This window comes from Pholis gunnellus (genome assembly GCF_910591455.1).
Source record: "Pholis gunnellus genome assembly, chromosome: 19".
NCBI lineage: Eukaryota > Metazoa > Chordata > Actinopteri > Perciformes > Pholidae > Pholis > Pholis gunnellus.
In genome coordinates this window covers 12,583,296-12,600,805 of record NC_136546.1, presented here as the reverse complement: position 1 = coordinate 12,600,805, position 17,510 = coordinate 12,583,296, and the positions used below count along the sequence as shown (strand labels likewise).

General features: G+C 43.0%; 1 protein-coding gene across 2 annotated transcripts in view; it reads right to left on the bottom strand.

Moving 5' to 3' along the window:
- utrn (utrophin) overlaps positions 1-17,510 on the bottom strand; it is a 162,094-nt gene that overhangs the window by 25,058 nt on the left and 119,526 nt on the right. For both annotated transcript variants that reach the window (XM_079180292.1, XM_079180293.1), the window contains exons 63-69: positions 15,889-15,950; positions 15,060-15,134; positions 11,354-11,555; positions 10,494-10,579; positions 8,800-8,957; positions 4,951-5,117; positions 2,591-2,702 (exon numbers count right to left, since the gene is read on the bottom strand). In XM_079180292.1, the coding sequence (XP_079036418.1) occupies positions 2,591-2,702; positions 4,951-5,117; positions 8,800-8,957; positions 10,494-10,579; positions 11,354-11,555; positions 15,060-15,134; positions 15,889-15,950 (862 nt within the window). The remainder of the gene's footprint in view (positions 1-2,590; positions 2,703-4,950; positions 5,118-8,799; positions 8,958-10,493; positions 10,580-11,353; positions 11,556-15,059; positions 15,135-15,888; positions 15,951-17,510) is intronic.

Here is a 17,510-nt window from a genome sequence, read left to right as displayed (position 1 = left end):
AAAATGACACCAGAGACACCGGCCGCAGTCGAACCCAGACAGCAGCTCCACTTAGGAAAAGTAAAGACATTGAAATTACAGTAATCAATACAGCACAGCGCCACATTTAGCTTCTTCAGCTCTGAAAATTCCCATTGCAACCATGAAAATGTCACTCCCATAAAAATGAAAACCTAATAAAAAAAAAGCAATACTGTGGCCATAAAGTACACAGTACGAAAATAAAGAGAGAAGGAATCTTATTAGACTCACAAACGCTGCTACCAGTCTTTAAATCTCTGCAAAATCTGTGTTTTGAAGAATCATTATTCAATACGGACTCAATATTTTCTAAGTTATAAAACTGGAACACAATTTGGTTCGAGTATAGCGAGAAAGAGAAACAAACAAACCGTGAAACTCAACTTCAAGTTTCATTTGATTTCGGCAGGTGTTATAGATGTGGGTCTTGGATACATCCAACACCTTTGAACTGCTAGATTTGGGTGGTTTCCTGCTAGTCTATAGTATCTTGCAGTTCAATAAAGCTCTGTTAAGTTGCAGTGTTAATTAACAGCAAGTGTCGCATGATATCAGAGCTTTTCAGCAGGGTCCAAGTCAAAGCTCTTTCAAGGTTTTTCTTGCTTTTGTTCTCCAGACATTCCAGTATTGATCTCACTGTACTGTATGCTTTTAGGTCAGTTTGAGTAGAAAATAGGCCGATGCACCCGTCGTAGATGTATGGCGCTGCGAAGCAAGCTGTCCTCAATAATGTGCTTGTATTTGGCTCCATTTGATGCTCCCTTTATCCTCGTTTGTGCTGAAAAGCCTGCGGACGGAATGCTGCGGTCACAGACACACTTCGAAGCAGTGATGGCGATAAGTTGGGAGCGACTGCTTCCTGGCAGATGCAGAGCTCAACATTATGGCTGATAAGTTCAAATATGAATATAACCACTGATAGTCTTTTGCTCTCAGTCTATTACAGAACTTTTAGCAGCTTGCGTTCAGCTGTCATGAGCCTCTGACCACAGAGTGGGTCAAGATGAAGAATTCATATCATTTGGATTAACCGTAGGGTTTTTTATTAGTTGCAGCAATTGGGAATAAAATGAGTGCTCCACCAATGGGACTTATTCAGTCCACATACCTGGGCTTTGAGTATCGGCCGATACAGAGTACTGATCTGATACCAGCTTTTAATTAATAAGCTGTATGGAAGTGAATGGGATCATTCTTTAATGTGTAAGGCAACATCTGGCTTAACTTAAACATCGCTTTCCTAACATTTTAAAACAAAATGTAACAGATAAATACATAGATTCAATCGGACCAATATCTGAGATCAGTATTGGTGCACCTCTGAATGACAAACTTTCCTTTTATGGGAATCCACTTTGATTTGAAGGACTTGCATTTATATTGTGCCTTTCTAGTCTTCCAACCACTCAAAGCGTCTAACATTACATGTCAACATTTACCCATTCATCGACATGAATGAACGCAGCCGGGACTCCCCGCTCTAGCTCCTGAGCCACAGCTGCCCAACGTGGAAAATGTTGAATCCTCTCTCTAGTCACAGTGTATTTCCTCCTTTCTGATAAAGCAGCCGAACAGCAAACTCCTGAGTGATGAATGTACCCTATAGCTGCGTAATAATCTTTAACCACCATTTAAAGTGTTTGTTGCTCCTGCACAGATAAAGTTTTTTTTCAAAGTAGTGGCAGGCAGCTGCCCGGGCATCTTAACTCAGGGAAGAGTGATCACTACTCCCTACAGCTACTCTCCCACAGTCAATATCTATCCCATTTGCAAAATTGAAAAAGCAAATTAAAAGACAGAAATGAGAAACGTCTCCACTTGAGTCACTCAAAGTTTGACGTTAAGCAATATTGCAACGAGTTGGCCCACAAGTGCGCGATCCTAATTGAGAAAGAGGGCAATGTTCAATTTCTCCAAGCTCCCCCCTTTTCTAATATTCTTTCTCTCTGCGTAGTAGTAAAGTGAAATATTGCTTTCTGGCAGGAATCATAAAAAGACCTCAGAGAGCCACAAGCACTTTACCATTTGTACGTGAAAATTAAAATGAAGCCAGAGGTCTGTCCGGAGGGTTGATTGTAGAACAAGTTGGAGAAATCAATCGTCAAGTAGGACGTAGAGGCAAGTGGCAGGGAGGGATTAATCAGAGTGAGGGGATACAAATCTGTTCTACTTCTACTCTGTGTTTCATACTGTACATGAAACACCTTAACAACAACAACACTATGAGGCCAAGCGGTATTCTGAGACTTGACTCAACCCCGTTTGATCTCGGAGTATGATGAACTTGATTGGCCGATGCACTACTTTGACTTTAAATGACTTTGCATTGCGACAAAAGTTGAGCGAGGTGAAACTCTCGTGAAGGACGACCAGAGATGTTCACCAATCACATGTGGGTGAGAAAGAAATTCAGCTGTCCGCGTACTTTAAGAACAAATCATTCATAGAATCGCTAAATATTTCCAAGACATTAACATTGAAAGTCATTCAAACGGATAAGTGAAGAGTGTGCGCGAGTGGAAATGAGATGCTGTGTGCGTCTTTGTCCGCGTATGTGTTACTCCCTCACCGGTGTGCAGTACTCCACCATGGGGTAGTTGAGCTTGTGGCCCTTGGCGGTGCGCCCAGAAAAGAAGCAGCTCTGACACACGTCGTAGTTGAAATGCTTCAGACTGCGATACCTATAGAGATAAAAGAGAGAGAGAGAGAGAGTATGAGGAGAGGAAAGGAAGTCAAAAGTGAAATAAGTTGAGTTGAGAAGTTGTGTGGGTAGATGTAACTTGTGTAAGATGCGAGGTTGTGTGTGAGCTCATATGCAGCCCCGACAACGTGATTCATCTCCAGGCTACGCTGAAGCCTCCTGGAGAGCTGCCGATATACCTCGTTACTCTGTCACACAGTCCTCCACATGCACACTTCCTTTCTCAATATGCTGACAGTGTGACAGACAGTTGGATTTCCACCAAAACACAACAACGTGACAACAACTGTCAGGATGTTGTTCTCAGTAGCAGCTGTAGCCAGAAGGCCATTTAACAGCTCAATTGAGACAGGGCCCATTCAGACGTATTAGCTTAAGTCTTTTATCTTTCCCTCTTCTCCAGCCCTCCCAAGGTTAGCTGACTGATGAGCTACGAGAGGCTGCCATATATCAAAGGATGCAACAGACCAGCAAGTCAGAAGCGTCATTACGTACTGTCATGTAGCATATTACTATGAAGAGGGGGCGTTAATTCACCTTCACAGCTGGATTTGCTGAGACGGCCCTTAATTCATGAGTATATCCACTAACAAATGTGGATAATGATAGACCCTGTATTGGTCTGGCCTCATTAGTGGACATCCTATTGTTAAAAATAGCTTTTTTTATTAGGTTCCTTTATGCAGAAACTGTCAATGTATGATCAATGCAAGCAGTGTTTGAAGTAGGAACAAAGGAATTAGAATAAAGGCATCAACACTAAAAATAACACTGTTACAACTGACTCAGGTTGGTGAGATATATGTTGCAGTCAGCCCATTGTAGCTGGTAGCTTACTGGTTATTGTGACAGCATCACAGAAATATTGATGGTTTATTTTCCACAACACAAATATGTTGATATTTTTCTTTCCTAAAATCATGATTTAATTTTTTTTTAAACTAATTCTGCAGTTGTCACGGGGTGTGTAGAAAATAAATTGTGGAGTAGCTAAATAAATGGGTTACAAGTACCCCTGGTTGGGAATCACTGATTCAAATAATGGCAATAAGATGACATGAAAAAACAAGATTAACAGTGAGAAATAAAACTGCTTTAAAAAATAAAAGGTCAACATCCAATTTTAAATTTTTACTCTCACAAATGATCATATTAAAAACACCATGAAGGTCTTTTGTCTCACTGACATTTAGTAAGAGAGGCAATTACATTTTAATTATTGTTGGCAGGTCCAACACCGAAAGTAAGTACGCAAATGTAGCGCATGCATGTTCAGGACGAGTCTGCTTGACTGCACAGGAAATGGTGCATGTTGAATGTGGCTCTTGGCTTGTTAACGATCCCACCAATTTGTGGCGGTTGAGTTGACATTTATCAAAAGTAAACGTATCTGCTGACACAATACCCTGCTTGAGTTCTTGGATGATCCCATGTACCATGCTAGTTTGAACACTACTGCTACTTGCAAGGGGGGGGGGGGGAATGAAATCTCCAAAATGCCTGCTGTGCATTTTCCTTCCTCTTTCTCTCCGCCATTCCCTCCGTTGCTCCCTCTCATCGATCAATGACAGAACTTGGCAGACGTGTGCTTCATCAAATGTCTGACTGTATTTCTCTTTTTGCTGGCAAAGCAAGGAATCTGAAGGGGACAATACAGCAACCCTACTTCACTTGGCATAGTGTTACACATATCTCCAGCCACGGAAAAATCTTTTCCCTGCACAACTGCTCAGAGCAAAAACGAAATTGTATGATTAATTGACTACAGCTGTTGAACAGCAACGCACATCTTTTGTTTACCTGTTGTTACTGTATACCTTTAAGATACGATCAGGAACCAGCTGAAACAAAGGCAGCTGTGTGTGTGTGTGTGTGTGTGTGTGATTGTAAGTCCGGCAAAGTATCAGAGGGTGGTCTGTTATGGATTATTGCCAGCCAATCAGCTCTTTGTGAACTTTGTGAATGTGGGAGAGCACCGCATGTTTGTGTGTATGAGCGTGTTGCTGCCTTTGTGAGGATGTGTGCATGTTTCCTTGCAAACCAGCGGATGGTATTTAGTCAGTGGTGTATCAGCTGTTGACATTTAGATAAATGCCTGCCCTCCAGAGCAGATCTGCCCTTTATGCTCAACCAGGAGAGAACAACAAAGAACACAGCCACATGTTGTGTTTGTGTGTGAGGCCTGTCACATCAAACAACAAACTTATTTATATTTTGTGCGTGTTCACCTGAAGCCAACAATAGGACACTCCTTGCAGATGTTGCACTTGGCCTGATGTTTTGCCGTCTCGGCAGCAGCCACTCTGTGCAGGACAGGAAGCCAAACCATGGACTGGGGTTCCAGACGCATCCAATCAACAAACTGCGTGGGCTCCAGCTCCACCTTATTGGTCACCTGGGTGTAAAAGAGGGCAAGGCCGAGAGTTAGGAGCATTCCAATCAAAAGTTCAGTTTACAGTTTCCAATAAAGTTCCCACAAAGCTGGTAAACTGTAAGGGCACTTTGTATCATGATAGAGAAACGTCCACAACATCGCTCGCACGAATGAAAAACAGGCTGTAACTCTTCGCTTGTTACTGAAAGCCTAATAAAGATGCAGACATATTTAAGATGACCATACATAAGATGGCCGTACATAAGATGACCGTACATAAAATGACGATTCCCTCAGGCGCATTACGGCCTTGAATTGTGGACCAAGATTAAATAACTTTTATGAGCTCTCTATCCATGTCTACTGGTTGAAATATCAAACAATAAACATTGATATTGCTGCGTACAAGTAGCTGTGAAATACACCCCCAAACTCCTATTATTAACTGCCACTCGAAACTTTTGGAGGTGTAATTGTTTATCGAACCTACACTTGCACAGTGCTACATCTGTTGTTTTAAAGACTCCGGATGTGAAACAATATCTAGGCTTCTCCAAGAACAACCAGCTAAAAAACAACTGTGTCCACTAGTGTCCAACATGTGTACCTTTTCAAACCAACCGGTCAAAAAGAAGAAACATAACAAGACATTGTTAACACATTTACATTTCAGGAGACTATTTGCCCGATTGCAGATTATAATGAGCTCATTGGAGAAGCCAACACGGGATGAGAAGCTTTGATGTGGCTGTTGTTACCGCCAAACAAATCAAAGACGACCTTTCCATCATCCCTGACACACTAAAAAGGGCAGCAAATGGCGCAAAGGGCTGAATACATTTGAAACGGTAGGAGAGAATAATCAGAGGGAATAGAGTGAGTATGTACGTGTGTGTGTACGTGTGGGTGTGTGAGATCCCTTCCCAAGGCTTATGGTGTGCAAGGCTGTAAGTGTCTCAATATTATTAGCATATCCTCCTGAAAATAAACGCAAGCTGCAAAACAAGCTACAGGCACAATCCAACCTGGAAATTGGAATCAGGGATTGGCTTATTTAATCAATGTGTGCAGTCAGTTCACAGTAACAACATTCCCCAGTGACTTCTAATTTGGGATAAGTTTAATGAGTTCATAGCACCGAATACCGAAAAGGTCAAGTACCAAAAACTGGCACATATTTATTCGGATTTGTGCTCTTCTTTAGTGATGAAAGGTTTATGCTATATATATTTATGAGGCAGCATTTAGACAACATTGAACATTTGAGAAGTTTTTGTTCAGCTGTAGAAAAACATGTTCATATTACTGAAAGTAGGAATCGGTTGTGAAACTCAGGTATCGCATTGGCACTAGTGTCAGAAAATGTCAAACGATACTCAGGCCTGAAGATCGTCTGGTTAAATGCATTTCAGGAGATCAATCAGTGATTATCTTTAATGTTCAGGGGATAATATGGCCATTTTGAAAAGTTGAAAACCATAAAATGAGGTGTTAATTAAGCGTGGGTTCTTTCAGATGAGTTGAAGGGCAGCCTGAAAGAAGGCTTCTGTAAATTACTGGTTTGAAAAATCATCTCGACACCCTTCACCCTTCCATGTGACCTTCCCCCTGCACAATCAGAGCAGGTCTCTGCCTCCGTCTCCCCTTTCCCATACGTTAGTCTCACTGTCGCCTCCTGTCCCTCCCCCACGTCATCTAACGGCAGAATTATAGCACTCCCGGATTAATTACTGCGGAGGAGAGATGGCTGAAAGGATGGCTAGATGGATGGATGGATGGATGTCTGGATAAATGAAGGAGAGGGACAAAGGAACGGTGAAAGAGGCCAGTGCAACTCGTTCATCACAGGCCCATTAAACCAAATGGACTGGGTGACTGCAGTGTCACTGGCAGGGCAAACTGACACACAGGTGGCCATGCTCACATTTATGTGTTAAATAAAAGAGAGAGAGAGTGACTGTGTGTGTGTGCCTGTGTTTATGTGTCTGGTTTCTACCTGCAAACTTGGTTTGATTATTGAATGATTAATGAGCAAATCAACAACAGCTGGCACATCAATTCCTGATCAAGTCTGTGCACTTGTGCATGCTCACCTCTCTGTGTGCATTAATATGCCATCCAGAGAGTGAATTGTTTGCCCTTTTTTCAGTATTTTGAGAAGAAAAGAGAAAGAAATAAGGTTCAAAACTGCCTCACTCTGCTGTTTGGAGAGGCGCAGGAGATCAGGGAAACGTATAGCTTCCTAATTTCAATGTTTGGTTCCCATTTATGACCGACGAAGCCTGAGCCAGGGAAGGAAGAGTGAGAAAAAAGAACCGGCCATCCTGGGGGATGAAGACGTCATTAAATGCCAGTAACGTGCGTAGATAAACCAGAGGAAAGTGGTTAGCTGGCTGCTGTAAAACACTAGAGGACAGCCAGCAGAAGACTGAAGGCCATTTGAGGCTTCATGGTTGATCAGCAGAGCTTAAATATTGAAGCACTTTTACAGGATTGAGAGAGGCAGGCGATACAAGCCTGGAAGACATGGAGGAGTCTGGGGTGCTTAATGACAATTAACTTTGGGGAGATGCACCGAAACTTAATCTCTTACAGTACTGATTACCTGCCAAAAACTATTATCAGTAATGTACCTCTAAATATACTGACCACTTTGACCTACCTCTGGTTACTGTGACTCTTAAAACCTTTACACGTACATGAAGCTAGACAAACCCGTGGGTACATTTAGAAGCCGATGCAGAACTGTTGGCAGAGACCGTTCCAGCTCAGTTACAATGCAGTGGAACAACAACAATGAATTTCTTTTGGAAGCGTTCAGCTTTACGAACACTGTATCACGTAGATGTTGATTTATGTCAGACGCAGTGTGACAAGAAGGGTTGTGTTTGAAAGAAGTCGTCTTGGGATAAAAGTGGAATATCAGCCATTGTTTTTGCTGCAGCATATCGCAGTCAACGGTTTTGTTTGTAGCAGATACAAAACTGCAAACGCTGTGTCAGGGGAGGGTCTACCTAAATATGTGGATATGCTATTTCATCAAAATAAGAATAACTAGATATTATGAAAGCTGTAGGCCGTTTTGAGACGAGTTGTAAATTTGAGTGTTGTACCCTAGTGGTTCTGGTGCAACATTGTAATCACTAACTAGCCCTGGGCTGCAACTACTATTTTCTTTAGCACTTATGCTGCTAATTGTTTTCCTGATTGACAAGGTTGGTCTATAAAATGTCATAACTTAATAATTGACTGACCAACAGTCCCAAAATCCTAAACTAAATCTAAATCTAAACCAGCAAATATTCACATTTGTGAGGTTGGAAGCAGTAGATTACTCTAGAATTGTTGGCATTTTGCAAAAAAAATAAAGATTTTTATAAGTTTTATATTGCAATTTGATGTGGTGAGAGATTTGTCTTTCTCACTTTATGTACATTTTTGTCATCACACCTGACCTGGAGTCTTTTTACTGGGGTTAAGTTTAAGAATTGTGACTTTATAATAAAAGTAGAACATGATTTCTGATGTGCTTTGTAACTCATGCTTCCATTTCTCTTCCCCATGCCTGTGATCTATTAGGTATTAAGACTAGTATGTGAGGTTATATGCTTATATAGTCCTCAGATGTGTGTATAAGTACACTGACATGCATGCGTTCAGTGCACAGCTACATGCATGCGCGTGTCTCTGTGTGTGAACATACGTGCTGGAAGCAGCTGCGGACACTGGGTTCGATGTTAGAGCCTCCGAAGGCGGCCACCTCCCCGAGCTGCCTCGGGACCTGGATGGCTTCATGTAGCAGCAGACCAAGCTGCCTCTGGTCACACGTGTCCCCTGCTGACGCCACCTGGCTGAAGAGGTCTGAGGGGGGGGGGGGTAGGGTGGAGGTTGGATGAGGGAGAAAGAGATAAAAAAAAAAAAAAAAGAGGGAGTGAGTGAAAGAGTCAATTCATGTGGGTGATATTTAGAATAAACGATATAGGTATGAATAGATGTAGAGGGAGAAAGTGTGACGTTAAGAGCACGGAGTGGGAGGGAAAGTGTTAGTGTGTGTATGTGTGGGTGGGAGGTGGTCGGGAGGACAGAAGAAATCAGGGAAGAGATGCATTTTTAATCTATCAGTCTTACTTCTTACATGCCAGGTTCTCTCTCTCTCTCTCTCTCTCTCTCTCTCTCTCTCTCTCTCTCTCTCTCTCTCTCTCTCTCTCTCTCTCTCTCTCTCTCTCTCTCTCTCTCTCTCTCTCTCTCTCTCTCTCTCTCTCTCTCTCTCTCTGCCCCACACTCTCCCAGCGATTGACAGAGCTGTTACTGGATATGGATGCCTGGCCAGTGACACGCAGGCTTCGGCCGGTTAACACGTTATATATTTTTTAGATGAAGTTATGGAACATCTCCAGAGCTCATGCACAAACTGAGCAAAGAGAGCAGAGAGGTTAATCCATAGAGAGAGGAGAGGGGAATGGGGGAAACGAAGGGCGTGACGGGTCTTTCTGCTCCGCTTGCAGATGACTTTGATCGCTGTGTGATGCCAGCTCCTGTTAAGTGAGTGTGTGTGCGCGCGGCACATGCAAACGCCAGCAATGACGCGTGTTCGCGACCCGCTTCCTACACACACCTCTTGAGTCGTCTGACCGATCTCCAACTCACTACTTCTGCCACAAAATTACATTTGACATACACAACTGTCACAAAAAGAGTGTCGAATGGCAGAACGCCTGGTTAAGTGTATGTGTGTGTGTGTGTGTGTGTGTGTGTGTGTTGCACTGTAGCTATATGCATGGGACTGACAGCGAATGAGACTCCAAGAGAGTAAAGGAAGAACGATGCAATCAAGCATGGTTGATACCCTTCTCAGGCTAATAGAAACTGCCAGTGGAACGAATAGGCTCAGGAATGCCATGGCAAGAGACGGGGAGGAGAAAGCCGAAGAGGGGAAGGAGGATGAAGAAAAGAGGGAACGTAAGAGTAAGTAAGACAGGACAGAAGACAAAGGGGCACTGTTGGATGGATGAACAATGCTGTGAGCAGTGACAGCAGTGGAAGATAGACAGAGAGAGATAAAGCACCAGGAAACAAAGAGCAGGAAAAGCCAGAATGACAGTCTCCTCCCAGTGCAGCAAGCCTATATTCACGCTTGCTAATCCCCAAAAAATAAATCAGAATAGAAAATTCAATAAAGAACAGGGGAAACACGTAGGAGGTCTCTCATGCAATTAGACGACCCGCTCTCCAGCTCCTCTCTATCTCCGTCTTTCTGTGAGTTTGATTAATACAGCTGGGATTGCAGCTTTGCTGGAAGAGTAAAAGGACGGACTCGCCGCAGTCTGGCGTGGACAGCGGTGCGTTTAAGTGCATGCATACATCAGCAGATTTCTAACCCCGTCGACCGGTACTTACATTTGTATTTCTCCTCCAGGTGTCCCTTGGAGAGAGAGAGCAAACCGATCTTCATGGACAGGACGCGGATCTTCCCACTGCGACCACTGCAGGGACCACACACACACACACACACACACACACACACACACACACACACAAAAGACAGTGGCAATGAGCCAGTTGTATATATTGTAGGTGTATATTTGTGTATAAACAACATGTTTGTGTGTGTTCAGTTCAATTCAGATCTGAATTACATGCAACAGCAGTGATAGGAAATCATTATGTGCTTGGAAAGAGAGGATTTTTCAAGTGTGTGTGTGTGCGTTTGTACTTCTATCACTGTGGGTGAGAGCTGGTGAGATTAGTAGATTTTCTGAGTACCCACAAACAATGTTTACAGCAGTAGGCATGTTGGCTTTACAGCATGTGAACACACATATGATTATACAGTCTCTCCATGCTGTATAGGCCAGTGCAGAGTGAATATGAACATGTATGTATGCATGTCTGCTCTCATGTTGACATTGCCACAATATGTATATACATATGAGCGTGTAAATACGTATAACATAATCATTATGCACAGACAACGCTAATGCAAATGGATTTTAAAAATAGTCGAGCATCGTGATGAGATGCATCAGTTCTGCCACTTCCAACTGATTTAAGACATTTTACACGCCCTATTTCGAAGCGCATGTTTAAATGTGTATAAAAGTCATTATAGCAACCCTGATTGCAATCATTAGTTACGTTTTTGAAAGGCAAGGACGCAGGTGGCGACCGGTTTTGTCATAATTTGTGACAAATTCGGAAAAGAAAAGGGGCTTGTGTATAATCCTCCATCCTAAACGTGAACCAGACGGCATACGTACGTGTCGTAAACATTGAGCAGCCAGTTGAGACACATGTCAACGCAGAGCGGCACGTTGACCAGGTCTTTGTGCTCCTGCTCCAGGCCGTCATAGATGGACGTCAGGCAGTTGATGACGTCGGGGACAGACAGCAGCTGATTGTTGTTGGTGAGCTTGTGCTGCTCGAAGGTGTTCTGGGCCACGCTGAGGTCCAACAGGTCCACTGCAGGGGAGGAGGGGGAGGAGCGGTGGAGGGGAAGAGTAGGGGAGAAACAAAGGGGAGACAGAAACAAGGAGGATGGGGAGAAAGAGAAGAAAGGTTAACGAGAAGGGACAAAGAAGGAATATAGAAAAGAGATGACAGGGGACGAAAAGAGGTAGTTCGAACCATTAGTAACCTTTCTGACTTGTTCAATGGGCTTTCAGCAGCGGTTCAGATTTTTCTAAAAATGTCACGTCTGAACAGGATCGAGGAGCTGAAAATAGAGGCGCTTATAAACTGCAGACGTGACTGATATTTTGTCCAAAACAGTTCAAAACTGAAAGTCTGCAGGGAGTACAGACAGAGAGCAGGCAGATCATTGAGGTGAAATATTAATATCAGAGAGAAATCTCGTTTGACAGAAAGGACAAACGAGGAAAGAACGTCAGACTTATAGTTTCTTGTAATTGAATTTGTTGGCTACATCTTCAGAGACAAAGAAAAAATGGAATCTTTTTGTATCAATATCTCAATTAAACTTTCATTGTCTTCTACAATGCAGCTATCACTGATGTATCTTGAAAGTAAGAGAGTAGAAGAAGAGAATATTTAAGAAAACAGGCTAATCAAGTCCTCACAGTATGTAGTACATGCTGTATAGTTTGGATGGATTTGGGACACCACTCATATATTCTATTCTAGAGCATTGTTCTTCCTTTTTCTGTCTTGTAGATCGTTAAATGTGCAAATGTTAAACTATTCATTTAAGATTATTGTGAATATAATCTTGACTCAGATCATGGGTGGAATTAGTACCTAGTATGCATTTGGGACCCAGTGTTTTTACACAAATCTACAGATGAGTTAACTTTTAATCAGTGCTGTATTCAAGGTCCACTGGAAAGGTCAAACAGTTAACCCAATCGCTGTTCCAAACGTGTAGACAGTAGTGCAACAAATACACAGGAGCACATTTTTAAAAAAAGGATTGTGCGGCTTTTGCAGCTGCTAACTCTACACAATTAAGACAAAAAGAAACCGAATAATTGTCAAAGCAGCTGCAAAGGGTGAAATGCGCACCAAACTGTGCTGCCAGGCAAATTGCATCTCGGTGCTCCTGTGCTCTTTGCACCTATTTTAAATGAGGTACGCACACATTTTGGCACAAAATTGGCCCCTTTCAATGCAAATTAACCTCATTGCAAAAACAGTCAAATTCGACCGTCGTGTCATGAAAAATAAATTTTAAAAAGCTTCAGTCATTTTGAAAATAAGGTTATTATATAAATGAATAAAAAATTGTTTTCCTTTCCTCTCCCTCCTTTCCTAAATCCTTGGCTCAAATTGTTTCCCTTGCCTTTCTCTTAATTGCCTTGGGAGGTCTGGATGGAAGTGGTACTCTTGCTCAGGCTGACTCTCCCCCCTCACAACCACTGCCTTAGCCTCAAGCGCATTTATACTTTGACGTATAGATAATTGAAATCTAGATGCAAAAGAAGGGCAAATTGCACTCGGCTGCAAAACGTTATGGGGGTGTTTGCGCTGTAATATTAGCGCCATCTCTTTTGTGAATTGGACCTTGAGACGGGGGAGAATTTGGATGCAAATGATGCACATTTCCTGTTGCTGTAAGCGGCCGTAATCCATTCTCTGTGAATTCACCCCACAGTGTGGTTTTCTGCTACAGGTGTTAAAATTACCAAAATAACAGGGCAGGACATGAATGTGGTGAGACGATATGCATAAGGATACAGGAGGAAGTATGTTGCATCACGGTAAGTTGTATGTATGTAATACAAAAAACAATATACTGTGATACTCAAGAGTATCAATATTTTCTTACACCGCTATAAAATAAAGGCTATTACTTTGTGGATATATAGTAGAGAATTAATTAAATAAATGTATACCCGTCATGTATATTTATATTTTTACTTCCATCCATCGAATACTAAAATACGGGAGGATAAGAAACGTTTTACAGATATACTAGAAAGTGAAACAATGGACATAGTTTTTCGTGAGCCATGAACCCTCATTGCTCTTTATGCATCTCTCCCTCGGACTCTTTTCCACAAACCATTTGAACTCCCTCTCCTAGAGCCCGCACCCCGCTCACCTGCACTCCTCACTTAAGTCTCCTCATTTGCCCTGTTGCATGCTCCTTGCAAACCCCTCTACGGCTCCTTGCCTCACGTTACCTCCTGGTCCCCAGAGAGCACTCATTAGTGTGGTGCACCCGCGTGGAGCGGGCACAGCAGTGCAGCCGATGCCGTCGGAAAGCAAAACGTGGCTTCTGTCTAGCTTTCTCACTTCTCACGCAGATATGAGATATGAGAGGGCGTGGCACATTAACGGCATGCCACGCGAGCTCATTGGTGCTTTACCAGCCCCCCTGGCACAGACTTAACCCAATTAGACATTTGATAGGATCCCTGTCATGTGTGTGTGTGCCATTCCCTCACACACATGCATGTGTACGTACACACACACACACACACAGATTTACAAACATTCATGCTAATACACAAAGGTCTCCAAGCAAAGATTCCACATTAATCCAGGCCAATAACTAATAACTACTGATCCTTCTGCTGTGCGTATGTGCGTATGTGTGTGTATTTTGCACTGTGACTGTTCTAATCTAATGGATGAAATTGAATTGCAGTGCCCCAAGTCGGAATCACTCAGGCTAAAGCATTCCCATCAGAAACAGACGAATGCGATCACAGAGCCAATATGAGATAGAAAACCAAAAACGTCTGAATCGCTCAAACTCATTAACAACGAACAAACACAAAAACACTTTGATACCCACGGTTATATGTGTACCCAGGTACACATGCCTAAGCTGCGCACGCACACACAGCTGCATGAGAAATGGTATATTTCATCCGTTTGTCGCAAACATGCATTCAGAACAGAACTTCCTACAAGCAGCAGGATGTAAATGAGCAGTGTGGGCTCGCAGTGCGTGTTGCCATAACAATGTCAACAGCTGGATAATAGTTAACATTTGTCAAAAGTATTACACTGTACTGAGCACAAGTGGCTGCTGCTGTGATGGTTGAGTCTGCATGCACCTGCAGTGTGTACGAGTACGAGTGTGTGTGTGTGTACATGGGTTTGATAGCCACCTGACTGTCGGTAATAGCCGCCTTTATCAGAGCTTCCATTATAAACGAGAAGACAGCAGCTCTTGTGTTGAGAGAAATAAAAAAAGATAATAAACGCAAAGCCTATAGAAATCCCACCTGTGCACACCAAAATGAGGCTATACTCAACAGGTTTAACACAGTCACCAGCTGCGACACTGCATGGTCAAAATCCTGCCCGTACACACACTGAAACAGAGTGTGTCATTTTAAAAGCCAAAATATCCTTGGCTCCTGCACTGTTCTGGCACAGCATCTGGCAAAGCCTCAAATCATTACCGCAGCCCCTCGTTGCACTCAGACTTCAAAAGGAAGCGGATCACGACTGCAGGTGTTGAGGTGTGTTCGAGTGCATGTGCGTCTTACTTACAGCACAGTGCTTTCTGCAGTCTGCGGATCTTCATGGCTGTTCGGTATGCCGAGAACCTCACGTTGTTCAAGTCCGCTGCAGACGGGGATGGAGACAGAGAGATGAAAAGGTGTACAGACAAAAAGCAAACAGAAGCAGAATCACAAAGTGCAACAGAAATCTGCCCACCGAGTAACATGAGCAGGCCCTCTGTCTTCAATGACAGACGACTTCTTGTTAGTTATTGTCTATGGAGATGACCGGGGGGGGGAGGGGTGGCTAATGTGGACTGTGTAATTAGGTTACTGAGTTCTGTCTCGGAGGGGGCCGGTGCTATTTGTTGAGCTGCTGGCCTACAGCGAACGCTCCCAAAGTTTCACAGCTTATTACTTATCCGGCTGCTCATTAATGAACCGTCATACCAGCCACCCCGCTGGGACAGACACACGCATATGGATATTAACGGGGAGCAGGAGAAAGAGCGGAAAGACCAAGGTGCAGTTTTCATCAAGGTAAATCTAAAGAGTAAACTAACCGGACAAGAAAACCGAGAACACGCCTGGAAAACTTTTCATTTTAACTGGAGAACTTCTATAAAACAGTTCACGGTGAATTTGGTCGATTATCCAGACGGACAAGAACATGGTTTCCGAACACATATTTGAAATCTCAGAGACGATATGTGCGATATCATAAAACATGGCCAACTGAAACCCAAACTGATATAAATCAAAAATAACTACGAAAATGTGTTTTTTTTTGTAATTAGATAAACTGCCCCTTTAACTAGATGTTTGGTCAAGATTATTCGAGGTACTGAAGATGCTAAGCCATTGTGTGTGTTTCTTACCTAGTGACTGGTATAGCTCTGTCATCTTTGGATGGTCCCAGCAGGTTGTCTGTGTCTGGTGACTGAAAAACACAACAGTAGTGGAGGACAATTAGACTGAGAAACGCAAAAAACACATAAGCTGACACACAAACAGAACAGAAGCCACTGACAACACACACACACACACACGCACACACAAACAAAAGCTTTCAAGGCTCATCACAAAAACTACCTCTGTTAGTACTTAGAAACCTAAGGAACACAAAAACACACAAAATAGTAAAAATAGACACAACAGCCAAAATGGAATTGCACACAAGCCAACATCATTATCATCATCGTCACTTGATGTGTGCAAACCTTGTCGATGGCTTTATTGCCAACTTTTCTGTTATTCGGCATCAAATTTCTTCCACAAATCATAAATCACACACAAAAACCCCAAAAAGCCGCCTGCATGAAACAGCAAGACAACACACACACACACACATTTACAAATAGACATGTACTGTGAATCCCTCTTATCACCACAGCATCTATCTTTTCAAACACCAGGGGACATGAATACAAGGGGACCTAGTCTCAACTCCCTGTTTACATTTCTGCATCAGACAGAAGCCTCACAAATACACACATACAAAACAACACACCAAATCTACTGAAAAACCAATGCCATCAAAAATAAATAAAATAAGTTCTGTGCTGAAACTGATCAAACATGGTTGGCTTTCACTCACAGGGCAGCAAAGAATCTGACTTTTCTCAAAGCTGCGGCTGCCAATCTGTGCATGTATTTGAGCTCTGCTGGTCGTGTTGTGGCTGTGTGAGTGTGTGTGTGTGTGTGTGTGTGTGTGTGTGTGTGTGTGTGTGTGTGTGTGTGCGTGTGTTTTATCTGGCTGTCAGAGGATGCACTCAGATCTGTGTGGAATGTGTGAGAACATTTCTGGAAGACTGTTTTTTTTTTAAACAAAAGTCTGTTTTTGAATGCAGAGGCTCCCCCGTGGTTCCAGCAATGGCTCGCTCTCCGCTGACAGGCAGCAGGAAGTGGGGTGGAGTGCTGACAGTGAACTGAGATGGCGGAATGGCCCTCCTCCTACACAGAACTTCATCACTATTCAACGGGCGTACAGACTGATGAACCCTTTCACACTTTCACAGGCATCGCTTAGGTCTGGGTCTTCCGGCGCTGATGACAGACACACAAGGAGACAGACTGGCCAACGGCTACTGCCAAAGAACATTTTTGTCAGTTAAGTGTAGAAGGGTACATTAGGGAAACAATAGACACGCGATCAATTCACGACTAAAAAAAAGAAATCGGTGTCGTGTTAACTCACATATACACACATTTCAATCAACAGAAGGATCAGAAAGCCTGTGCTTATGTCCACAACTCATGCATGCCATAACGAGGACGACTAAGTTGTCAGGTTCAACGGTACTCAACGCTTTCCCTTCAATGTATTCCCTTTGTAATGCCTACGCAATCTTTTCGGTGTCCTTTAGGAGGAAAAACATATCAAACTGTTGACACTTTTACGACAAAGCTGCTGCAGGTTTGACAACACAAGCAGGAAACATTCATAGGCGAGCGGAGAGGCCACAGAGAATATTAAAGAGCAACCTACAGACGCACATCC